This window comes from Vulpes lagopus, chromosome 11, assembly GCF_018345385.1.
Source record: "Vulpes lagopus strain Blue_001 chromosome 11, ASM1834538v1, whole genome shotgun sequence".
Taxonomy (NCBI): Eukaryota; Metazoa; Chordata; class Mammalia; order Carnivora; family Canidae; genus Vulpes; species Vulpes lagopus.
The window spans coordinates 22,422,004-22,449,977 of NC_054834.1; the positions used below are offsets into that span (position 1 = coordinate 22,422,004).

At 34.0% G+C, this 27,974-nt stretch overlaps 1 protein-coding gene across 9 annotated transcripts in view; it reads right to left on the reverse strand.

Annotated features, from left to right (window-relative positions):
- PCLO (piccolo presynaptic cytomatrix protein) overlaps positions 1-27,974 on the reverse strand; it is a 432,028-nt gene that overhangs the window by 149,993 nt on the left and 254,061 nt on the right. For all 9 annotated transcript variants that reach the window (XR_005982658.1, XM_041722030.1, XM_041722032.1 and 6 more), the window contains exons 7-9: positions 22,852-25,039; positions 17,014-17,150; positions 10,087-10,177 (exon numbers count right to left, since the gene is read on the reverse strand). Coding sequence is in view for 8 of the 9 variants with exons in the window: in XM_041722030.1 (XP_041577964.1) it covers positions 10,087-10,177; positions 17,014-17,150; positions 22,852-25,039 (2,416 nt within the window). In the remaining variant the exon portion in view is untranslated. The remainder of the gene's footprint in view (positions 1-10,086; positions 10,178-17,013; positions 17,151-22,851; positions 25,040-27,974) is intronic.

Below are 27,974 nucleotides of genomic sequence, written 5' to 3' on the forward strand. Positions count from 1 at the left end.
CAAGGTCCAGAACAGAGCGCAACCCAGCCAACATATAGGCTGCAGCACTGGGAGATCCTGACCAGGGATCCCAGTTAAACTATGCCTTAGATTCTTGACCCAAGAAAACTGTAAGATATTCAATCAATGCTGTTTTAAGCCATCAAATTTTGTGGTAACTTGTTACATTACCAATGGAAAATTAATACAAAGATAAAAGTTGTATCCTGAGTTTTCTGTGCAATATATATATACACATTATTTGGTAGCAAAATTTGTGGAACATTTACCGCAGTTACCGCAGTGACTGAGCAGCAACAGAGGGTAGGAATGAAAGAAAGGGAAGATAGGCCACAAAAAAAAAAAAAAAAATCATCTTTTCTCCCATGAAAACAGGAAGAGCTCTGTGTATCATTTCTGCAATGCAGGGATTCGGGTATAATTACATGTAGCAAGCATACAGCATCTAGGCAACACTCCATACATAATTGCATGAATGCTGAACAGATAAATACTACAACACCCATTTTTCCCTATAGGGCTAATGTATCAGTGATAAGGGTATTAAAATAATATATTCTATTCTATTCTATTCTATTCTATTCTATTCTATTCTATTCTTAGAAAATGCCTTAAAAATTACATTACCTCTTTGGATGTTAAAATAAAAATTTAAAAAAAAAAGCCCTCTCTATTTATACATGATGGAAATGAGGCTTTGTGGAAGTTAAGTGCTCAAGGCAACACCTAATAAAATGGCAAAGCTAGAGTGAAACCCACACTCTTGTTGGCTAGAAATGAATGGCTAGCAACGCATCTCCTAGCTGGTCTCCTAGTAACATTTCAAGAGTTTCTTCTTATAAAAGTCTTATACTTTTTTTACATTAAAACATATTTCTACAGGGCAGCCCAGTGGCTCAGCGGTTTAGCACCACCTTTGGCCCAGGGCATGATCCTAGCACCTAGGATCAAGTCCCACATCAGGCTCCCTGCATGGAGCCTGCTTCTTCTCCTATGTCTCTGCCTCTCTCTCTCTCTGTCTCTCACGAATAAATAAATAAGTTTAAAAATCTTAAAAAAATATTTCTACAATTTCTTACATTACGTATTATTCATATAATTTCAGGACAAAGAACCTGAGACTAAGAAAATTTAGAAACTTCTCTATGTTGTCCAGCATGTAAAGAAGTGAAGATTTGAGTCCTTTTTTTTTTTTTCATGACTCCTACATCCTTATTCTTTCCATATACTTTTGCCCCTTACTTTAAGTGTCAAGAAAATATTCTGGGAGATCAATATAAACCCTTACTCCTTTAATTGAATCTCATTTCTTATTGTCCATTTACCCATGGCCAATTCACATACATTATTTACATCCTTAAATTTCATGTTAACATTACCCTCTATCCTCTTCTCCTACATGTTAAATATCTTGAATGTCTTTACCCTCTTCTCACAAAACCAAGCATTAATTCCTTTAATTTAATTTAATGAAGAGTACATAGAAACATGGACTAACCAACCTCCGGTTAGAAGGAAAGCACTTCCTTAGCAGGAACAGAATTGTGCAAGCAATATTCAACCTGACAGACATCAGGAGAAATGATGATGTTTACGTGGAACTGGCTTTGACAATAAATACTTTCTTTGTTACTGAGAAAATGAATGCAAGCTTTGATTAACATTTACCAGGAAGAAACTGTGAGTTTTAGAAGAGATTCAATCGGACTTGCATTTTATAGGTTGTTTTTTTAAGATTTATTTATTTGAGCAAGAGAGAGCATGCACGTGTACCCAATTGTGAGTGGAGATAGGGCAGAGGGAGAGGGAGATGGAGAGAGAGAATCTCAAGCAGACTCCCCATTGAGTGCAGAGCCCTACATGGGGCAGGATCCCAGGACCCTGAGATCATGACCTGAGCTGAAATCAAAAGTTTGCTGCTTAACTGACTGAGCTCCTATGTCTATAGGTTTATATTTAGTTTATCCCTAAAAATAATTTGAAAGGCTTATAGTGAGAAGTTGTATCATATGTAATTGCACTCCTACATAGAAGTTGTATCATATGTAATTGCACTCCTACAATGAGACATTGTATTGTATATAACTGCACTCTTCAAATGAGAATGAAAGTGAAAAAAAATCATCCTGAATGAGAGGGAGAAATTTCTGTGTCAAGGCTCACTTGGTAGGACCTGTTCAATCCTTAGTTAGGATGGTACACACATTGTTTCTAGGTGACAGTACAATTTTCTCTCATAACTCATCTCTGAAATCCAATTTTATTTGAAAAATTAAAGGTAAGTTTAATTAACTGTTGTTGGCTTCTGAAAGCTGTTCTGAAACATTTCTCCTCAGCTTTTAAAAATGTTATGCTAAAAAATCCCTTCCAGTGAGTATTAAAGAAGGGGAGGGGAGGAAGGAATTCTATGGTAGGGACAGAGCCCCACATTCTCATTATAATTAGTCGCCAACATTCTTTAGGAGTAAAACAAGGATGTCTGCTCTCATTACTCAGTCCAACATTGTACAACATATTGTAGCAAGTGTAATAAGGAAAAGAAAATTAAATTTTCCTAATTGGTATGAAGGAAGTAAAACTATATTTGCAGATGACATGAATTTGCATCCTTAGATAATCTTAAGGATTCCATAAAAAACCTAATAGAATAAAAATATTAGCAAGATTATAAGCTAATGGATCCCTGGGTGGCTCAGTGGTTTGGCACCTGCCTTTGGCCCAGGGCGCGATCCTGGAATCCCTGGATTGAGTCCCGCGTCAGGCTCCCGGCATGAAGCCTGCTTCTCCCTCCTCCTGTGTCTCTGCCTCTCTCTCTATGTATATATATATCTATCATGAATAGATAAATAAATAAATCTTTAAAAAAAGATTATAAGCTAAAAGATCGATATATAAAAATCAATTGTATTTCTATAAAATTGCAATGAATAGTCCAAACTGAAACTAGGAAAACAACTCCATTTATAATGGCAACAAAAAAGAATTAAATAATTTGGGAGATACTTAACAAAATAAATGCTAGTCATATACACTGAAAACCATAAAACTTTACTGTAAAATATTAGAGAAGATCTAAGTAAATGAAGAAATATTACATGTTCATGGATGGGATGATGGTTCAGTATTGTTAAAACAGCAATTCCCTCCAAATTGCTCTACAATTTCAATGCAATTTCTGTCATAATCCCAGCAGACTGATACTAAAACATGGAAATTAAAAGGATCCACAATAGCTGAAATGATTTTCAAGAGGAAGACTTACACTACCAGATTCCAGAATTTAATATAAATTAACTGTAAACAAGACATGTAGTATTGGTGAAATAATAGGCACATACTCAAAGAGAACAAAACTGAAAATCCAGAAATAAATCCTCATATTAATGACAGATTGGTTTCTGACAATGTGCCACAGCAATTCAACGGGGGATTATTTTTAAGGTGTTTGCATAAATTGATATCCATTTGTGCTTAAAAAAATGACCATGGACCTCTGCTTTACAATATATATAAAACCCAAGACAAAATAGGTCATAAACCTACATGTATAATGCTTCTGGTATAAAAAAATAAGAGAAAATCTTTGTGACCTTGGGACAGTTCTTAATATCTATCAAGAGCAGCCTGCTTCATAAAGAAAACAATGTTGATAAATTGAATTCCATTAAAATGTAAAACTTTTCCTTTACAATAAATTAAGAAAAATACAAGACATAGACTAGAAGAAAATATATTCAGGTCATATACCTTTAAAGGACTTTAAAAAAAAGAAATTTTTTATTTATTTGAGAGAGAGAGTGATAGGGGTGGGGGAAAGGGAGAAGCAGGATCCCTGCTGAGCTCCATGTGGCGCTCAGTCCCAGGACCTGAGCCACCCAGGCACCCACCACCGACACTCCTTACTAAGGACTTATATACAAAACATTTAAAAATTCTTACAACTCAGTAAGAAGACAAACAACCCAAATAAATAAATAGTAAAGTATTTGAACAGACATTTCACCCAAGACATGTAATGTTTATAGCCACCTGAAAATATGCTCATTACCATGTTATTAGGAAAATCCAAGTTAAAACGAGTTCATCCACCCCCAAAGGTAGACATTAGCAAGTTTTGGCAATAACATGGAGAAAGTGGAGCCATCAGACATTGCTGGCAAGAATGTAATACGGTACACTCATTTTGGAAAACTATTTCTAAGTTTATTAAGTAGCTAAAAAGAAACTTACCATTGAACCCAACAATTCCACTTCTAGGAAACCATTAAAAATATCATATATCTAAACTCAAACTTATATGCAAATATTTTAAAACTGGGAAAAATCCAATATAAAAAAATGTAGAATATCCAAATAATGGACTACTACTTAACAATAAAAATCACAGCAGTCTACTGATACATGTGACAAAATAAACTTCAAAAATATTGGTAAGTGAAGGCATTGGACACCAAAACTGTACACTGAATGTTTCAATTTATATGAAATGCCCAGTAAAAGCAAACTTAGAGGCAGGAAGTAAATCTCTCACCTGTGGCTGGGAGAGCAGTATGGAAAGTCGACATTGCCAGCAGGCTCAAAGGGAACTTTTTGTAATGGCTGAAATGCTCTAAAACATCTCTGTGTTGATGTGGTGACAATCACACAACTCCATACATTTACTAAAAGTAATTGATTTGTACACTTACAATGCGTACTTTTACGATATGTGAATTATACGTTATTAAAGCAGTTTAAATAATAACAAAAAAAAGAGCTACCCATATTTGATATTGCAACCACCTCAGAGCCAATGAGATTGGTTACATTTGTCTTCTATTTCTAAAAGCTCATAAAGAGGGTAGTCTAATGAAGAATAGAAAATGAGCCACTATTTCCATGGAAGACACTGCTGTTTTTTGAACCTAAACATATTTAATGTTCTTCCCTATTACACTTGCTAATTAGTCTTTCTAGTCTTGCAGATGTAGCCAGTCCATTATGGAAATATACATAAGCAAGTATCTTTTTTGAAATCAGAAGAATTTCTTTGGCTTGTTTGAAACAGCTGTGTTTCTGGAGCCATAAGATGGTTTTAAATAAAAAAGAAACAGACTCATTTCTTGAACATTACATTTTATCCTCTTTTTTTTTTCTGATAATTTCTCCCTAAGAGAAGAGGAAATAACATTTGTTGAGTGTAGAGTAAGCACAGGATTTTGTGCTAGGCTCATTTGCAATTATGCGAGATACATAGAGCTGGTCTTATTTTACAGATAAGCAAATTTATTCTAAAAATTTAAATGAGCAATAGAGTTGAAGTCCAACTCAGGTCTTTCTGCTAAAATTCACTACCGATTCTCTCAACTTTGATGCCTTCTATTTGGTTGAATAAATACTTTCAAGATCATTGTACAGTTGTTGATGAGCACCTATAGCTCTATCTTTGAAGTCTGCAGTTAATAGTCAAAGGATCTATTTTCTAAAAATTACGAACTGCTTAAAAGATTATATCATGTATTTCTCTTTGTGAACATCACAAAAATAATAATGGTGTATAAGTATACGTGTGTACACACTTGTGCATACACATGTAAAGGTATGAACATTGATGTTTTATAAATTCCTTACTTTATCTCAGTTGTTCCTAAAATTCTATTGTAACAATTACTTACATTTCAGATTTTACTATCAAAATTATGAGTAAATTGTAGATAAGGGTACGTGTTGTGTTCATTCTATTATCCTAACAATCAACACAATGTAAATCACCAAGGGTGTTCAGTAGATAAATATTAAGAAATAAACAATTAAAAATTCATCCAGCGATGCCCGGGTGGCTCAGTGGTTGAGCATCTGCCTTTGGCTCAGGGCGTGGTCCCGGGGTCCCGGGATTGAGTCCCACACTGGTCTCCCAGTGAGGAGCCTCCTTCTCCCTCTGCCTATGTCTCTGTCTCTTTCTCTGTGCCTCTAATGAATAAATAAATAAAATCTTTAATAAAATTCATCCAATATGAGTTATAAAAGGAGTTCCAAAATACATTTTATATTGTATAAGTTTTTTATAGGAAGAAAAATCTTATTTATATTTTTTTAACATTCTTTATGAACATCCTTAGAGTAATGGTTCTCAAACATTTTGGTTTTAATGAGTCATTTATACTTTTTAATATTACTAAGGATTTCAAAGAGGTTTTGTTCATATGGATTATAGGTCTGTAGATTTTCTGTATTACAAATTAAAGAATTTAAAATATTTATTAATGAATTGAAAATAAATTCATTCCATGTTAAAATAATTATATTTTAAATAAAAAATGACTATTTTAAAAACAAAACACTTATCAGATGGGTAGTATTGTTTTACATTATTGCAAATCCACTTAATATTGAGCTAAATGGAGTACACAGCTAAATTCCCTTATCTGCTCTGTATACGACCTGTTGTGATGTTACACATCATGCATCCTGAAAAATTCTACTGCATATTTACCAGAAAATGAGGACGGCAAAGGCAAATGCTATCTTACCATTTTCTATGAAAATTGTTTTGTCTTTGCATCCCTGGAAGGATTCTGGAAACCATGAGGGTCTCCTGCTTGAACTTTGAGGAACATACAGGACAAACAATTAACAAACACACACGCACACATGCAGTTTCTTTTCCTGTGTTCTATTTTGAAGTTATTTTTGATTCCAAAATATAAAAATATTTTTCTTTTTTTGTGAGGTATACTTGTTTCATATAAATCTTTTTTTAAAAAAGATTATTTATTTATTTATTTATTTATTTATTTATTTATTTATTTATGAGAGAGAGAGAGAGAGAAAGTGAGAGAGAGAGGCAGAGACACAGGAGGAAGGAGAAGCAGGCTCCATGCCAGGAGCCCGACGTGGGACTCGATCCCAGGACTCCAGGATTGCACCCTGGGCCAAAGGCAGGTGCCAAATCGCTGAGCCACCCAGGGATCCCTAAATCTTATATATTTTAATAGTACATCCTGTGAGGGTGGTTTATCTTTTTATTTTTTAAAAAAAGACTATATCTATTTGAGAGCGAGAGAGAGAAGGCACGAGTGGGGGTAAGGGCAGAGAGGGTGAAGCAGGCTCCCTGCTGAGGACCATGGGATCATGGAAGGCAGTGGAAGGTAGACACTTAAACTGAGCCACGAAGGCACCCCTAGAATGGTTTATGAAGCTATCATAAAAGTTACACAGTATTTCTACTTGCAGTGGGTACCAAAATGAAAAAGACCATTTGGACCTTCTCTTTGGGAAGGCAGATATACTACATTTTATTCTTCACTCCTTCCTTGTTTACATCCTCATCTTGATTACAAAGGTATTTTAAATTTCTGGTTAGATAGCTTTTTCACTAACGATGAAGCTACTGGCCACTGCTCATTTTCTCTAAATATGAACAACAAACAGGAACTTAAACTTTTTATTATGGAAAATGTCATACATATAAAAAAGTAATACAACTCTATAATAAAACCCAGTGTGGTCAACCTTCCAGTTCCAATCATTATCAAGTCAAGGTCAATTTTTTCCATCTATTCCTTAGCCGTTCTCCACACAACTAATTTTGAAAGAGAGCCCAGACAAGACATTATTTCATCTGTAAATATTTTAGTATGTATCTCTAAAAGAACCTACCCTTAATTTTTATTAAAAACATTAACATCAAAATGCTAATCCTAACCAAAAAACAACAGTTAATATTCTTAATATCACCAAATGTTCAGTCAAGCAAAAAAGGCTTCTGGTTGAGTGACAAACACTGAGATATCAGCCAGGAGCACAAATGTTCTGTGCCAGGGTTTGCCTACCACTAGCTTAAAGCTAGACATTGTTTGCCAAAAGAAGTAATTTGTGGCTCTAGCCTTGCATATACATGTATTTAAATCCCTTTGGGGTAATAAACACTTATCTGAAAACAACATGAATTGTTTCAAAACATTTAATTTACGATGAGATCATGCTGATCATGCTGATCATGATGAGATCACAGAAGAATGCATGGAAAATATATTCAGTAGTAATCCATGCAGGTAAATACAATGAGGAAAATATTTTTATATTTTTATATTAGGTAAATATCAAAAGAAAATGGGCATGCAGAGAGATAATATAGTACACTACTAGTAAACATATTGTTCAAAACAATGACTCTTGTTTTTCATTTCCTAAAATCTATAGACAGAGGAAATTAAACTTAGTTTTCAGGGTAGAATACTTGTAACAAGATATCGATAGCTCTTATTTCTGCCCTTTTTATATTTTAAACCTTTTCTTCCCTAATTCTGAACAAAAGAAAAATTAAAATAATGAGTTACAAAAGACAAGAAGGCTGAGGGGATGATTAACACAGTATAAAAGTAATAACAGAAGACAGATATATTGATAGAAAGTTCTGATGATTTAGTAAGGTTTTTGTTGTTTGCACTGAAAAAGGATTTGGGCACTGCTAGAAAGTACTATGCTGTTTTGCTTTATGAGCTGGAGAGAACTGAACTAGTTTGTAGAAGTAATTATTCCATAGAGTTATTCCATAGTAATTATTCCAATCTATAGAGCCCATGGATTTTAAGATTCACCCCTGGAATTACCATCAGTGCTTAAAATACAGTGTGCATGCAATAAAACTATGAAAGTTTAAATTATTTGTCTCTGGTAGGACAAAAATTACCCAATCTTAAAAGGAAAACAACATTAGACTCCTAATTGATTCATTCTCTATGAAAATAAAGTTAGGAGAGTAGTTCAAAGCAAAACCTGTTGCACATCTATATGCTCCATGGTCTAAAATATGCAAGGAACAGTAAAAAGTATACTGAAAAATACCTATTTTTGTCCTTTGTTAATATCAGTCCTTAAACGAAAAAAAAAAAAAAAACCTTCCAGAACAAATACCATGTTAAATAAAACATATATATTTATGAATATTTTCTGTTGATGTACAGTGTCTATAAACATAAGGAATATACTTGAGTATATACAGGTAATATATAGGTAATATTCATATTTCAAAAAGTCATTAATTTTGACAGAATTTATATTTTGTCTCAAAGATCTAAACAGAAAATTTAAATTTATAATATAAAATTCCATTATCTTTCAAAAGCATCAAGGTCACGAAACACAAAGATTGCAAAACTATCAGATTGGAGATGAAGAAGGGATGACAACTGAACACAATATGATCTAGATTGGATCTTGGACCAGGAAAAAAAAAAAGAGAGAATTTAGTGGGTAAGTGGGAAAACGCAAAATCTAGATAAGGCTTGTATACTGTATGTTTTAAAGATTTAATTTTTAAGAAATCTCTACACCCAATGTGGGGCTCGAACTGACCACCCCAAGATCAAGAGTTGCATGCTCTACTGTCTGAGTCAGTAAGGCACCCCAAGGCTTGTTGATGTTTTAATAGTACCATAGTAATTAATGTTAACTTCCTGGTTTTGATCATCTTATTGTTATTAGATTAGATGTTAACATAGGGAAACTAAGTAAAAGATGGGCAGAGGAACGGACCGTACTGTTTTCTGGGAGCCAAGAATTTTCCAGGAATCTAAAATTATTTCAAAATCAAAAGTTTTAGGAATTTGTCATAAGCTTTGGTTCACATAAGAACACAAACAAGTAAACAAACAAAAACTCAGCATAGCTGATAATGTTCAAATTGACAAGGTAGAGAGGGATTTATTCCTTAGAAGAACCAGAGATCTCTATTTCCTGTGTAAGACTGTTTTATAGTTCTAAAACCAGTGACCAAATTGCTTAGTAGAGCAATAATTATGGAATATTAAAATGCCATGTATGTTTTTAACATGCAATTAAGGAAAAAATGATCTAAATGTATACCACTTAGTAATTTGTCATGTTAGTGACCATGCTCTTATAATCTTTGATGTTCAAATGTATAGCCTGCTTATTTTTTGAAATTCTCCAAAAATGTATAGCTTGCTTATTTTTTGAAATCCTCCAGAACAATTTTGACATAAATAGTATTTTTAAAAATTTGATAAGTCATCTAAACTGAAATACAAATACATATCCCAATTTGACATTAAAATAAAAAGTAGATTATTTGATTTCCTTTACCTGAAACTGTGTGATCCTTAGAGTCTCTTGTCATTTTTATCCTTGCATGAGGAAAGATGTAGTGCATAGTCTTCCCGTTCATCTGTATAATCTAAGATATACATGTGATAACGTGAACAATCAGAGTGCAATATACAGAATTAGACATGTTTTTTAAATACATTGATTCAATCAATAAATAATATTACCAGATTCTCAAATGATCATAATTTAAGTTTTTTTTTGGTACAATTTAAGTGCCTAATGCTATATAATATTATTGATTTCTTAGTTCATGAACTTCAAATATATAAGCAATTTTCTTGCAAACTGAATTTCTGTGTTTGGGAAATCGATAAGCACACTCAACAGGTTCTAAAGGAAGTGCATTCCTATAGTAATACAGAGATGACGTGGGTAGACAATGTATGTGAAAATGTGCGAGTTTCTGATTTTGCTCTGGATAGCCTAGATGTGGAAAGGTATTTTTAATTTTCTGCAATGAAGTGGTGCTAGAGAAGAAAAGACAGAAAAAAATCCTCATACTACACATCTTTATCACTTTAATAGGAATGCTTTATTTTTGTGTTGCTTTCATTTTACTGTGGAGTTCTGCTTCTGCTGTGCATATCTACTAGAAGTTTCCATGTACACTGGAGGCTAGTTCTACATATATAAAGCCTTTGCTCATTCTAATTCTATCTGAGGCACTCCTTTTATTCAAAGATGTGTTACTGATGGAGTTATTTCTCATTTACTGTTGATATTCCTTCGGGTAGAATCATCAACCCTCAAAGCTATTGTTGCAAGCCTGTGATTCCAATTCTCATTATTGAGACTTGAATATGAGAATACTATAGATTCCATTGTCTCGGTTTCCCCTGGATTTCTGAAATAAAAGAAATTCAATATTTGTGTTTTGTATTTTATAGAATTTTGCTTTTAATTTTTTAAAAAGATTTTATTTATTCATGAGAGACAGAGACAGAGAGAGAGAGAGAGAGAGAGAGAGAGGCAGAGACACAGGCAGAGGGAGAAGCAGGCTCCATGCAGGGAGCCCGACATGGGACTCGATCCCAGATCTCCAGGATCACACCCCGGGCTGAAGGCAGCACTAAACTGCTGAGCCACCTGGGCTACCCTAGAATTTTGCTTTCAAAAGAGATTTGTGAAGTAATAAAAAATAAAAATAGTGAAATATTTTGTATCCATATTAAGAGGATTTTATTAGTATGATATAGTCTATCATCTTAAAAAATTTGGCTGAAATTACAACCAAAATAAAGCTTAGTAAAGAGACATGCAAAACTACCTATTTCAAAATATGTTTAAGAAGCATATGAGAATACTAAGCCAAAATATTAAATAGAAGTTAGAACCCAAGAAATGTTGATTTTTATGAAGAAAGATTCCTTGAGTACTCACATGGTTTTAATGTGTAAATCCACCTATAAAACTCTTAGAATTCTACATATTGAAAGCAAAATGTGAATTAAAACTGCAAGCTTAAATTATAGCTCGTAGCTTTTCTTCTCTTCAGGAAAGAATAAGCTTATTCAGAAAACACTCTCCCAAAGAACAGCAGCAGAATCCTGTTGAGTCCAGATATATTATCTGAATTCTTCAAAGTAAAAATAAACTGCTGTTTGCAAGATTATGAATAAATTATGGTCAGTACAATCAGTTCATCCAGATCATTTGTACCACTATGACTCTGTGCGCCACTGAAAATCTTTCTTATTTATATTCATGGCAAGGAGACTATACCCATTTTCCCTTTATTTTCCCTGTCTTGTTTCCTCCATCTGCAGGTCTCTCTACCTCTGTCTCCTTTCTTCTTCCCTCTGAATTTCTCTTTTCTGCCTTTCTTACTTTCTCTCCCTTCATATTTTCTCCTTCTATTTTCCTTCTTCCACTTTTAATACTCCTCTCCTAATCTCCTTTTCAAGATTTTAAATTTTTTACTGAAAATTAAACCACATGTATTTGAAAATACTACAACTCTTAGACATAACTAAACTTTGCTTTGGTACTGTAGAAAACTAATTAAAATTGGTATTATTTCATTTTATTTTAAATATCTTTAATTTCATGTTTTATTTGATAACAATCTTAAAAAGTCACTTTTTTCCACTTGGTCAGCAATAAAGTAAGAAAATACATTTTCACCTAACAGTAGTCTTTCCAATTTGATGTAAACTCAAGTGCATTTGTTGCACAGTTCAGGAAGGTTGTAAGATTTCCCCAATTTTTTCATCAGAGTTTTATCAGCTAGTGATTATCACTTTCTAATTTGCATCTATGATGATGTTAACAGAAAGGATGTTAGTATCTTCATTTCCATAAAATGTTGCTTTCAGAACATCTCATAGAATCTCCTGTAGCTTCAGACTGTCTATAGCTAGCATCAAGAACTCACTTAATAAATCAAAAATATTAAACAGCCCTAATTATGATCAAAGTGACCAAAAATCTGTAGAAAGCACTGGTATCTTCTCTTCCATCTATGAACTAGTTGGATCTTAGCTTTTTCCTAAGCACTGCAGGTGAATGTTCAGAGTTCTCCAGCAGATGGGGTTTCAGCATAGGTGCTGCTTCTGAAATGAATAGGAACAAGGGCAGGACTGATGTCAAGCAGTGTCCACACCTTTCCCCCAGAGTCTGGTCTCTGATATCATTGTTTTTCGGTGATTCTGCACTGAAAGAACTATCAACTCTATGCCTCTCAGCAAAAGAATTCTTCTTCTCTACTTATAAATAGTTTCATGAATAATTGAGCCTTCATACTTATGAAATTGTAACATTTGTGTTACGATACCTTTTATTAATATGGACATTCATCCTCTTCCCTCTCCTAAACACCATGCATACCAGATGCAGGGGTGAGAGTATCCTTCTTGTGTTCCAAGTACTGTGCTAGGCACTGTATAGAAATGGGGTGGATGGAACAGGGAGCCTCTGCTCTCTAGGAGCTAAAGCCTGTGACAATGCATGCAATACTATTGGAGCACAAAAGAAGAAAACTTGCCCCGATTTGTGGGGGGGTGGTGGTGGTAGTGTGAGAGAAGACTTCTTGTAAGATGGTGTAGGTACACGGAGACCTAAGTGATAAACAGAGTTAGCCAAGATGAGAGGAGGAAGAGAGTTCAGGGAAAAGGAACAAGACAACCAAAGGTCCAGAATATATAGGAAGAGTGGCTTTCTCAGAGGAGCTTAATGTACCTCGATATTGCAGTTGCATGAAGATTGGAGAAGGCATGGGCATTAGCGCAGAATGTGGAGGCATTCGGTTCGAGTCAAGAAGTGTTGACCTTTATAATTACCCTTTCAGGGGTATTAGTCCTATTTATAGATGAAGTGAATAAGGCAAATCCATGTTTGTTTTCTTTCAAATATATATATATATATTTCATAATATACATTCAAATGTATATATTCAAATAATAATATAATTTTGAGTCTAATAAAAATTCAGTAAATTTTTTGTTTCTCATGTATTTTTGCATAAGCTATTTTTAAAGCAGATAAATTCATGTTTGCATTAATCAATTTGTTTTTATTACTTTTGCCTCTGGGGCATTTTATTAGTATAAATTCTCGTTATGCATAAGTTTCCAAATAAAAGCATCTGGTTTATTAGTACCAAAAGCTCGATATTACCTTTTTATGATTAGAGACGAAACAAGTGAATAAAACGAGAATGCCATTTTGCTATTCTCTCTAGACCAAAATACAGTTATGATGAGTTAATGACAAAAACAGGATTTGAAGATAAATATTAATGCAAAAAAACATGAATTTTGAACTTTCTGTAATAAAATGTATGTCATCTTTCACATAGCTTGTTTAGAAAAAATTGTAAGGAAAATCAAAGACATTTTTGCTACAGAAGTTAGCATATTTGTTACTTTTTTGAAGCAGGTTGAGGATTACAATCTGGAAGGGGCACATAGTGGTGTCTGGGGAAGGCAATGTGTTGGTTATATGGTTGTTCACTTTATAACTAGTTTTGGTAACTGCATGTGTAGTTTTTTGTTAGTATGTTAAATGTCAAAGTAAAAAATTTTAAAAGCCTTATAAATGGAAGAAATAACTTTTAACAAGAAATTACTTTATTATGTTTACCTATAAATAATTCTAACAAGGACTGTTACATTTTCTTCTTTATAAAAACTAGCATGAAATTCATGAAATAATTCTTAAATATATTCTGCTTAATTTTGGCATTATATTGGTTTATAAATATATTTTGTTTAAATATGATGTATTATATCCTCATTGGATCAAAATCATAAATCTGGAGATGCTAGTAACAGAAAATTAGAACCAAAAAGTACCAGAAGGTTATCTTTTTTTAAACACTTTATGTATTTGAGAGAGAGAGAGTGAGCATGAGCAGGGGCAGGACGGGGCAGAGGGAGAGGGAGAAACAGACTTCCTACTGAGCAGGGAGCACAATGTGGGGCTCGATTCTAGGTCCCTGAGATCATGACCTGAGCCGAATGCAGACACTTAACCTACTGAGCCACCCAGGCACCCCGATCATTAACGTTATTAATGTTTCCTCAACATACAAGAGAATTTTAGAAAATATTTTCTGAGGTGGACAGAGATTATGTTAAAACGTATCCTTCAAGAATACTGGTTGAATAAATTAGTTGGACAAGGCTATTCTAAGTATCCATGGAAATAGTGATGTCAGGTAATAATTGAACAGGAGTGATTTTCTAGCTTCAGTTTATATATTTCATCTTATTAAGATTTTTTAAAAGGATTTGTGCTTTTGTTGACTTAATGTAGGTCTGTGGGAAATAAAAAATCTTCAAACAAAAAAATGAGACCGGTAAGATATAAATAGTAAGTCAATACATAGAGATTCTTACAGTAAAATATACTCAAGGAAGCTATCTTCAGCAGACAGATTTATTATTTTAGTAATTGTAGATAAAAGAGGTAAATTCACATTTTACAAACATGTTCAGAATGATTTTGTTTATTTTTCTTGCTCACCAGGTTGATCTATTTGATGAGACTGAACTACAGCTATAAATAGATTTTTAATAAGATAATCTAAGAAAAGTCTAATTCAATTGTCTGATACATTTAAATGAAGTAGAAAGTATATGGGTATTTATATAAACACACCCCTAAACCAAAATCTTTTCAAAAAATACTCCATTATTTTCATCATAAGTGTATTCTTTAATCTCCATCACCTTTTTGACCCCCTCCCCCATGTTTCCCAGAGAGGAGATGGGGCTAAACTACATTCATTAAAGATATCAAAAACTAAAGAGAATACTTATATAGAGAATAATTCCAAGATTTCTAGAAAATATGATAGCATATATAAAACAGAACAAAATTTTGAGATAATTTTATTTTAAGATTTATTTATCTATTTCATTGAGAGAGAGGACAGGGAGGAGGGGAAGGGACAGAGGGAGAGGGAGAATAGTGAAAGAGACTCCTCGCCAAGCATGGATTCTAGTGTGGAACTCCATCCCAGGACACTGGGATCATGACCTGAGCCAAAATCAAGAGTATGCCCCTTAATTGACTGAGACACTCAGGTGCTCCTAAGAAAGAAATGCTACTTAACAGCTAGGAATTTGTCCATGAAAACTGAAATTTCTTTGGAAGAAATCAAATTTGAGTATAGATTCTATTTTTCAATGGTGTTTATATGTGCAAAAGTCATCTCTTTTATAGTTTGATGTGACAAACATTGAAGTACAGTAAGTTCATATAGTCTAAAACACACTTCTTCAAAACACATTTGTCTTCTCTATTAGAGAATCCCTAATCAGACAGGATGATCTAGGAATTAATGTATAAGAAATAAGTCAACTCTCTCTTCTGTGGGTATTTTAATGATTATGGGTACATAGCCTGCAAATACCTGATCTTTTAAGGCAACTGATTTAGGCCTTTGGGGTTACCAGACTAATCACCCTCAATTTATCCAACTCTTGATTTCCTATGTGTCTTTCAAAATTCACTCAAACATCACCTCATTTCTTCTAAAGTAAATATGACAATGAATTTTGATATCAGATTTACCTAACTTTGAAATTTATTTCTAAATTTATTTACATCTGTAAATAGATATTGATTGGAGAGCATAGGTGTATCAGTTGGTTGAGCATCTGACTCTTGATTTCAGCTCAGGTTGTGATCTCAGGGTTGTGAGATCAGCATCAGGCTCCCTGATCAGCTGGTAGACTACTTGGGATTCTCCTTCCCCCTCTGCCCCTCCTCTAGCAACCCTCCCACCAAGTGCTCATGCATTCTCTAAAATAAATATTAAATATTAAAAAAACACAAATAAATAGACATTAAATAATAGTATCTAGTTTGAGTTTTTGATGATAAAATCCAAAAATAAATATAAAACAAACATGTCCATATAAATAGAATCTAAAATCTAAGTTCCCCTCTTTCCCAAACTGAAGCCTTCCCTGTCCCCAGCTGACGTGGTTTGGTCACCTTCTTATTTGCTATATCTTAACATCTGAACACACTGTTATTGGAAAGCACTGAAATCACCCAAGTCTATTCCACCCAACATTCTGTAAGGTCTTTAGGAGCTACATGTACTGCACTTTTACGTGTTGGGTACGTTGTACAAACTTAACTACCTTCCAGAGGAATGAATCCCTTACATTGGCCAGTAGAAGCAACACAGTTATGTTACAATGTTGGTAGAGCCAGGGATGATTAAGTAAGGTATTTAGTACTTAAAATTACTGAAAAAAATTAAAAAAAAATAATAAAATTACTGAAAAAATGGTTTTTTTAGTGAACTTGATTGACAAAGTCCCATATATTTTAGGATAACTGAGACCATTCTAGGATGGCTGGCTGACTGATAGATGGATTGATTGTGTTTTTTTTTGTGGCAGTGGGGGGGATAGATCTAAACAGACTGCTCAATATAGCACTTACTTGCTCTTGATGTTGACTAACTGGTCTAGAGTGGACCAATCTTTCTGGCAGTTTGCGATCCGGACCGTGTCCATTTTCCAAACGAGACTCCCTGGGTTTGTCAAACCAATCTGTTTCTTCACGACGTAGGTGATAGGCTTTGGAGACCAAGGAGATATCAAACATTGCAACCACAACTAATACAGATGACAGAGGACAGCAGATGTTCTGAAGTACCAACATGCTCCAGGCTGGTTAACCATTCATGCATTTCAAATACAACTCCCAAGAAGATGAAGATCATTTCCAACACTATGATAAAAATTTTGTGCCATGGGATAACTTAGAAAAAACAATGTACACACCTGTTGAACCTCTCAGAGCAAAATAAAACAAAATTAAATGTTAAATGAGAAGAAATTTAGACAGTGACTGGATAAGCAAACAAGTGAATATACCTCAGAAGTCATTCTATTCAAACTCAACACTTTAGTTCCTATCTCCTCATCTCCCCCACAACCTACCTCCCACCACTAAAATCTAAGGATAACGCCTCCCTCGGTACAGAAGAGGCTGTCACTTTCCCACAGTCATATCAATCACTATTAATATGTGGCTGCTGGCTTTGAACATCAAATGTGTATTTCTGAAAACATGCCATTTCTATGACCCTCAATATGTAAATGAAAATATTTTTTCTAAGGGGATCCCAAGTATTACTGCAAGGAATGTGTGTGCCATACTCACCTGGCAGCCCTACTATTAAAAATATTTTACAAAATTTTATTTTTTTTTAATTATTATTATTTTTTTATGATAGAGAGAGAGAGAGAGAGAGGCAGAGACATAGGCAGAGGGAGAAGCAGGCTCCATGCACCGGGAGCCCGACGTGGGATTCGATCCCGGGTCTCCAGGATCGCGCCCTGGGCCAAAGGCAGGCGCCAAACCGCTGGGCCACCCAGGGATCCCTACAAAATTTTATTAAAAATTAAACAATTATTTCCATGCAGCCACAGATTTAGGAACTAGATTGAAGAGTTGACCAGCTGCTTTTTTGTTTCTAATGTGACAAAACTTGACATCTCAAAATACTTTTGTGAAAGTGCAACCATATTTAAGTATATAATTATTTAAAATTATTCATCCCATTCAGTTCTTAGTGCCTCCAAAGTCTTTTGAAGCTGTGATTTAGGGACCAAAAATCCCATTTTACCTAATATATAGAATTTGAATTCATATAAAGCTTTATTCTTTGCAAAAGGATCGCTAATTAGTAAAAAGGATCTCTGGAAATACACTGTTGCTTTCTAAATGGCAGATTTAGCAGCACTTCTCAAGTTCTGTGCTGAAAGGTTTGTTGACGGTGCTATCAACTTAGGCTTTCTTGAAATGCTAGCATCTACAATGTCATACTTTTGAGTTCTTCTAACTCATCATAGTTTTCTTTTTCTGTCTACATCCTAGATTGTCTTCTCTTTCAAAACTTCCCAACACTTTTTTTTCCCCAAGCAATTTCCATTTTATCTTTGCTGATAGGACTGGCAAACCCACAGCATATATGCCACTACTCACCTCCATAAGTCTTGGGATCTTGGTCCTGTGGTCATCTCCTGTGATTAACCACAGCATTTCCCCCCAGTAAATATGACTGATGATGTGTCATAATTTAGTCATTCTTCAGTTTGAGGAAATGCAATGTTACATACCTGGTTTGTGGTTGTATGTGCACTTATCTGATCTCTAACAGAAGATTCTAAGCTATTTGAGGATAAGGCTCAGATCTTCCTTATTTCCCCTCCCTCAATACTAAAAACAATGCCTTGCAAATGCCATAATATTCAATAAATGTTTGGGAGATGAATGAAACAGAAAAATTAGTCAACTAGAAAAAGAAGTTAAATATCTTAATAATGATATGCACATTAAAAAATAAGTATTAATTTGCCCCTCAAACCTCATTAATATTTATATAATCTTCACACACAATCTACTTGATAATAATTTATTATAGTTTTTCATAGTTTTCATTTGACATGAAAAACTAAACTTATGAAAAACTATTTAATGTAATAGGTATTTGATAAGTACATATCAACAAAATCTGTAATTTAATTATCGGTCTCTTAAAAACTTACTAGATTATCCCCAATCACAGTAATATCATCTTATTTTATTTCTTATGTATTCTTGTTATTTATTTCTCGTTAAAAACATCTATACTAATTTAAATAAATGCATATCTTGGATCATGTAATACATGATTTCACTTGAATATATACCTTTGCTCAATGCATTTGAAACACAATCCTTTAAATCATGTTTTCTTGGCTATATCTATACAAATAAAGCAGAATCTCAACCTGTTCCAAAATTTGTCATTTTGTTTCTGATTACATACTTTGATTGTTTATTATTTCTTATAGTAAGTCAGTATGTAACTGTCATGATTTGCATAAACATTTATAGATCACTAAGTGCAACCAGAGTGAACAAATCTACCTTTAAATTGTATTTTGTCAAAAAAAAAAAAAATTGTATTTTGTCTTCATAATTTATAGCAAATGGGACATAAATGCTAGTTGTTTATAACTGCAGTTGTATGATCTGCCATGGTATATCTGCATTTTAAAAATTAAACTTTATAATTTTTTTCCAAATTAACTTAAATAATTGCCTGGAGATTAATATCTTCTTGTTTCAAACTGATGATATTTTCTTGAAATCTTAAATATAAAATAAAAGTAAGCTATTTGGGGATCTAGCATTATTCAAAGTTATGGGAATAGTTCAATTCTACTCAGTATTAAATATTGGTTGAAAAAAATTTTTCAGTGTGACTATACTGATTTTTTTTTTTTGGCTTGGAGTATACTTCAAGAGAATGTTTTCAACAAAATATTTGTGTTTATAGAAATAAATATAATTCGACTATTGTTAGCTTAGCTTTCCTCAAAATCTGCTTTAAAAAAGGGCTTCCTGTTCTGTACTTAATCAACCATGCATGCACATCAAATTGTAGTTTTCAAGTTGAGACCATAAATACTAAGCATTGTAAATTATGCTTATCTAGACTTTACCTCAAGTGAGCTATTTCAAAATTAACTAAAGTCATATAGAACACATCTGAAAAATATTCTTGTAAGTCTATAAACTAAAGTTTTATTGAACTCAGACAAAGCACACATGAACAATCGGTTCAACAATTTGAAATCACTTAAGTTTGCTTTTCTCTACTGATTACTAAATAGCCTGTTGGAATGTTACACCTCTCAAAGTGATCTTCTTATCATTGAAATACAGATATAGCATATATTTGGTAAAAATTTATTTAAAAAATTCTCAGTATTTCATGAGTTCACAAATGAATTACATAATTAGGAAAATTTTTTCCTACTTTGTCCCTTAATTAATTACCCAAGAAATCCAAAATTTCGAAAGAAAAGTAGGCCATTGCTTTACTAGAAGAAAAGTAATATGTTCACGTGATTTAAAAGTAAAAAAAAAATAATGTAACATTTTAAAACATACAACTTTTAAAGATAATCACTACAATTCACACACATAATATTACATATGTAATTTAATTTGTTATGGTTGTCCTTTGTCTATTTCTCTATCTGTATGTACTTTACAACTAAATTTCTTATCTGGTTAATTTTTAAATATTTTAGTTTAATTGTGTAATTTCATCTAAATTTCATTTTAATTATTTCTTTGGTATCATCTTTATACATTTCATAATTTTGTATGCTGCATGCTGTCTTACCATCTATTTATAAAAACAATGTTTTTCATACAGTCCTTAATGATTAGGAGTATATATCATCCAAACATATAAATGAAAAATAAAACATCTGGTTATATTCATATGGTTGCATGTAAATAAATACCACATTTTGGGATATCTAGAAAAATCTAAATGTCTGGAACCATGTTGACAAAACATCCATGATGAATTAACGAATTGGTCAAATTCTCAAATATATGCTCTATGCACACACATAGCCTTAGGTGTTTAGTTATGCCATAAACCTGTTAAAAGTTTTTAATTTATTTTATTATTTTACCAATATGATTATTGAAGTATCTTTTTATTCTTCTGCAGCAATCATTTTATATGTATAAAATGTGTGTAAAATGTGGATTGTGAAAAAAGTAAAGAAAAAAAATTGCTTCCACAAAATGTCATATCTCTTTTTAACTAGAGAGATTCAAACAATTGATAAAATAAAAAAAATACAAATACAGTGTTTTATTTCACTGAATAATTATCAATAAAAATGGTCAATCCAATAGCCTGTAGAGAAGAAAATAAATCAGAAAGTAACTAGTTGGAAGGGGAGGCGGGCAGGGGGGATGGGGTAACTTGGTGACCAGCACTGGGGAGGCACTTGATGGGATGAGCACTGGGTGTTATACTATATGTTGGCAAACTGAACTTCAATAAAAAAATAAAAAGAAAGTAACTAGTCTGTTGGAATTTCACTAAGAAAAGGAATCTCTCAACTTTCAGATCCAGAGATTTATTTTAATCCTATTCAAATCAAGATGTGAACTTATAAAATCATATTAGCATCTAGATATAGAAGTAGAAAGAAAATTCTCTTCATGAATACGTATTTTCCTGTAAGTCCTCAAGGAAAATGTCCGATTTAAAAGGAGGGGTGTTCGTGTTAGTTTAGTGCTCTGCAGACTTCAAAGGCATGAATTAATAATATCTTTACTTGAGAAATATTTTATTTCCAGGACTCAAATCACACCTACATGCAAAGGTAAACTGTAGAGGGAGGGGAAAAAAGAGAACCAAAGGTCATGAGTCCTCCTGGCATGGAAAGGACTCTATATATCCTTGTATTTCTCCTCCCTCATCTTCATAATTAAATTTAGACTAGATAATTCTCTAAAATCCTGTCACTCTATATGATTAAACAACAACAACAAAATTATCATAAGCCAGTTTTTAGTTAAAGTGTATACTTGCCTTCAATCATTTATTCACAGAAAAATTAGCAAAACAATTTAGTACAAAAAAATGGAATGATGCAAAATGCAAAGCCAAGGAAAAGGCTAAATGGATACACCAACCAGGAGGGCTTCAGCTTGCTAAACTCACAAGAGTAGTGAACAAATTTTTGAATTCTATATATAAAGAATGTTTCCTATGTATTGATATGATTATTTTGTAAATATCATATTTAGTGCTAAGGTTTCAAGTATGTAATGCAAAATGCACAACCTTGTCAATTATGGTACTCATAGTGAGAGAAATAAAATATTAATCCTTTATTTAAGGAGAATTATAAAATTCTAGATTACACTAATAGCAGGGACTCAGCCAAAGATTCTCAAAAAGAGAACATTTTCTGAATTAATGAACAATGATATCACAAAAATAATATAAATAATTTTCTATTACAAAGTTTAGTAGAATAGTACTTAATGGCTCTAAATATTAATGACTTCACAAACTGAAAGAAACTGACCAATATATTTAGAAATGCTTTTTTTTAAAAATAAAAAACATACAATTAAAAACTTTCCAACTATGGATTTAAAGGATGACCATATTTTATTGACACAATTACTTGATAATGGTTTTAGAAAAGTGGACACCAAACAAATCAAGCAAACAATCAAGAAACAACAATAAAATAATAAACTAAAAAGAAATAAAGAAAAGCATGCTAGGAAATCTATACACAAGATTAAATTTCCATTTACAAGAAATAAAATTGAAGTAAACATGCAAAAGACGCACTAAGAAAAGTAGAATACATCCTTGGAGAAGGAAAATTAAACATGCAGGAAAATAAGAGTTTGAGTTTCGAGAGTAACAAGGTAGTTTGAGGCCCAATTTACCTTCACTGTCTGACATGGCATGTTGGAAGTCATCCATGATGAACGCTATGTCACGGTCATAGCCTCGAGTTCGTGATTCTTCTCTCATGTGTTGCTGAACTTCAGGCAATGAGTGACTTGATCCAAACTGATCCCTAGTGTCTGCAGATATTGGTGGAAGGGGTCCAGCTGCAGCCCTGGCCATTCCCATTGGCTGGCCAACAGGACTGAGTGGACTTTCTTCTTCAGAATTCTGGGCCACAATTGGTATTCTTCCTCTACTCTGGCTAATTGGTAAACTGGTAGGCTTAGTTCTGCCAGAAGGTGATGAATGACTAAAGGAAACATCTAGAGCTTCAGCCTCTTGAGCTTTCAGTCTTAGGGAAGAGCTAGAAGAATCTCTTTTAATTGATAAATCAAGGCCATAGACCGAAGAAGGTCTGGAAGAAGGTCTGGATCTGCTGCCACTACTGTATGGTTTATCTGCTTCATCCTGCAAAGCTGACCGGAGGGTATTTCCTAATGTGCCCAGCCCTGTGCCAAGAGATGAGCCCATAAATTTCTGTTGGTCTGTAATATTTTTTCTGAGGCCAAAAGTGATGTCATCTTGAAGAAGCCTTGCTCTGGAAGAAATGCCACCAATAGATGAAGTGCTAGAAGTCATATAGCTTGAATAATCAGGTTCAAGGTCTCTACTTTCTTGAATGGGTGAAAATTTTGACATTTTAGGATCAATTAGTGACTTCTTGTGCTTTGATTGTTTTTGATAAAGTATGGCTGCTGGTAGTTGTTTTGCTGCCTGTTTTTCAAGTGTGAGTCTACTAATGCTGTACTTCTCAGATTTTGGAAAATGTCTATAGCCCGTATCAGCATGGTAATAATGGGAAAGACCAGCAAGGTGATCTAAGCTCTCTGCTCCTCTACGGAATTCTTGTTTAATCTGATGTTTCAGAAGCTTTAACTCATAGGGATCCTCCATGGGATCTTCCTCTGCTTTCACATAACTATGCAATCTGGAGGATGTCTGTAAAGGTGCTAGGAAATCTGTCACTTCTTGAGATCTACGTGTTTCAGTGGATCGAAGGAGACGGTCTGTTTTTGACAGATCCTTTTCATGAAGGCTAAACGCAGTGCTTAATGCTGCCGTTCCTTTGGTAATATCTCCAATGTCATCAATTAGGACGTAATTTCGTGGAGTATGATGGTCAATATCTGCATAGAAAGAATCTGCAGATATGCTTGATATTGGACTACTTGCCATGCTACTTCTTTCCTCCAATCCTATTCTCAGGTCTAAGCTATTATACTTACTCCCAAGATGGGAGACAGCATATGTATTATCAGTAGAAACAGGTGCTATCATTAGGGGTTGGTTACGAATCACCTCATAGTTTGAAGTTATTTTGGGCTCCAAATATAATGTAGTTTGCCGTGGCTTCTGTTGTATCACCATCATCTGTGATGGTAACTGGTAAGAAGGTTGCGGGGTTGGTGTAGGTTGGGCTTGAGGTGTGAAGGACATTGTTGCCACAGCTTGAAATGTTGGCTGAGTCTGATAAGGTGAAACTTGCTGATGGTACAAAGTCTGTTGCTGAAAATGGGACTGTTGGGTGTATGGAGTGGGTGCTTGGGTAGGAAGAGCAGGGGAAGAATATTGGTACTGTGTATAAGGACTTGTAGGAGGGACTAGCTGAGATTCTGTTTGGGTCTGCGGTGGTATAAACTGGCTGAATTCAGTTTGGGGAGCAGTTCTTGGTCGCTCAATGCCATGCTGACTTTCTATTCGGGTTGGTCGGGCGCTGCTCACTTCACTGTCAGACATGTAATCCCGATCCTCAGCTACTCCCTGGAGGTAGGCTCGCTCTCGCTTTTCTCTCTCCTTTAATAATGCCTCTTTTCTCCTGTTAATTCCCATTTCCAGGTACCGTAACTTTGCATCAATCTCCTTTTCTTCCTCATCAAGTTCTGCTTGTTTCTTTCTCAGCTTTGCAGATTCCCTCTCTACAAGATCAAGCTCTCTGTCTATATCCTGGAGAATCTTGGCTCGTGCCATTGTGTTGGTTCTGCAGATCCTCCTCCTGGAAACTGTACCCACTGTGCTGTATGTTGACTGAGTGCCTGTAGAGGTCTCCTCAGGGGGTGGGTTTGGCAGAGTTCTCTTAACTTTTTTCTGGGTGCCAGAAGGTGTCATGGTTTGAGAACCTTTTGTCTATAATTAAATAAACAAAAAATAGAACTTTATTACAAAGGGAAAAAAAGATTTAAAAACTTTGTAACTTACATTTTACATAAAAATGATTTTGTATATGTTTTAGCTATGACAACATAATGAAACAAAATTTTATGTTATTACTTCAAGTATTAGTCACATATACAATTGGCTGAAAAATAAATTTTCCTTTCTTGGTAGGTTGTTTATTATTATAACTTCTGGAACATTAGAAGTGAATTTTGAAATCAAGCAGAGAACTCATTGCTAGGCAGGCTTATATTTTAGTTAGACTCTTAAGAGAATTCTAGAAACTCATTTTTCATGTTCTTTAGTACACATAAAACTATTTGCCAAATGTATTCCCAGAGTATTTGTGTTAGCTGTCTAAAATTAAAGTTATATTTGTTGAAGATGCACATTTGCCATTGTTAAGTTCAATTGTTTGCTTCTATATTCTCATTCCCAATTTTGGCCCCTGCCATACACCCAAGAGTGGCTGTTACTCCTATTCTAATTACGAAATGTTTTGAAAGAAAAATTTTAAATCTCTAATGTCCTCCCCTCCCCTCAAAAACAAAAAGAGTAATCTAATTTTCTATTTAGTATTTCAATATTTTCATGACCATTTCGGCCTATGTTTTCTTTTAATTTTATTATTCTTTAGTAATTTTAGTTGTTCTTAATGTTTTAGCAAGTTATATATGAAGCAAAGGGAACTGGCTGCAATAAAAATTCATATATATATATATTTTTTAAAATCTGATAATGTACGGGATCCCTGATAATGTATGGGTGGCTCAGTGGTTTAGCACCATCCTTGGCCCTGGGGTCCCAGGATCGAGTCCCACATCGGGCTCCCTGCATGGAGCCTGCTTCTCCCTCTGCCTGTGTCTCTGCCTCTCTCTCTCTCATTCTCTGTCTCATGAATAAATAAATTAAAATCTTGAAAAAAAATCTCATAAGTTATATCATTGATGAATTGGAAGGTATGTTTGGTTTCAATTGGTTTGTCATAAATTTGCATTATAAGAACCAATGGTCTTGAGAATCATACAATTTTAGCAAAAGATATGACAGATCATTTTCAATAAACTGATGTAAACAGAGAGGCTTTCCTAACACAGAAAACAGAGACCTAGACAAAATGGCAAGACAGAGGAATTCATCCCAAAAGAAAGAACAAGGAAAGGACACAGTCAGGGATATAATCAAAACAGATACAACTAATGTGCCTGATCTAGAACTTACAGCAACAATCATAAGAATATGAAGATTTATTTGAGGAAATTGAAGCTGAAAACTTCCCTAATCCGGGAAAGGAAAGTCATCCAAATCCAGGAGGAACAGAGACTCCTCATCAAAATTAACAAAAGCAGGTCAACAACAAGACATACAGTAGTTAAATCTGCAAAATACAGAGACAAAGAAAAAAATTCCTAAAAGCACCAAGGTAAAAGAAGTCCCTAACTTACAAGGGAAGATAAATAATGTTGGCAGCAGGTCTCTCACAGAAACTTCACAGTCTAGAAGATAGTGGCACAATATTTTCAATGGGCAGAATGGGGAAAATATGCAGCCAAGAATGCTCTAACCAGAAAGTTTTTCTGTCATTCAGAATAGAAAGAGACAGTTTCCCAGAAAAAAACAAAAATGGAAGGAGTTTGTGACCACTAACCCTGCCCTGCAAGAAATATTAAAGGGGACTCTGAGTAGGAAAGAAATACCAACTGACAAAGACTTGAAAGGAACAAAGAAAATCTCCAGAAGACATGAAAAGCAATAAAAAGGCACTACATTCCTATCTATCAATAATTACTCTGAATGTAAATGGACTAAATGTTCCAATCAAAAACACAGGGTGTCAGAATGGATAAAAAATCAAGACCCATCTATACACTGCCTTTAAGAGACTAATTTTAGTCCTAAAGATACCTACAGATTGAAAGTGAGAGGATGCTGAACCATTTACCACACTAATGGAGGTCAAAAGAAAGCCAGAACAGCAATACTTATATCAGACAAACTAGATTTTAAACTAAATACTGTAAGGGCACCTGGGTGGCTCAGGCAGTTAAGCTCTGAATACTGGTTTCAGCTCAGGTCACCATCTCAGAGTTATGGGATTGAGCCCCTCGTTGGGCTCTGGGCTCTGCATGGACTTTGCTTATCCCTTTCCCTCTGCCCCTCCCCTTGCTCTCTCTTGCTCTTTCTCCCCCACAAATAAATAAATAAAATCTTTAAAAAATATTTTTAAAAACCTAATGACTATAACAGGAGATGAAGAAGAACACTAAATCACAATAAAGGAGTCTATTCAACAAGAAGACTTAACAACTGTAAATATGTATGCTCCCAACTTGGGAGCACTCAAATATGTAAAATATAAAGGAATTCAAATATAAAGGAACTCATTAATAAAAATACAATAATAGCAGGGGACCTTAACACTGACTTACATCAGTGGATAAAATATCTAAGCAGAAAATCAATAAGGAAACAATGGTTTTGAATGACAAGCTGGATCAGATGGACCAAACAGATACATACATTTAGAACATTTAATCTTAAAGCAGCAGAATACACATCCTTTTTGAGTGCACATGAAACATTCTCCAGAATAGATTACATATTGGGTCACAAATTAGGCCTTAACTAGTAAAAAAGAATGAGATCATACATTGCATATTTTCCAGGCGCAGTGCTATGAAACTTGAAGTCAACAAGAAGAGAACATTTAGAAGGACTACAAACAAGTAGAGGTTAAGGAATATCTAACTAAAGAATGAATGGGCTAACCAGGAAATTAAAAAGAAATTTTAAAAATTCATGGAAATAAATGATAATGAAAACACGACAGTCCAAAACCTTTGGGATGCAGCAAAGACAGTCATAAGAGGAAAGCATATAGCGATAGAGACCTTCCTTAAGAAGC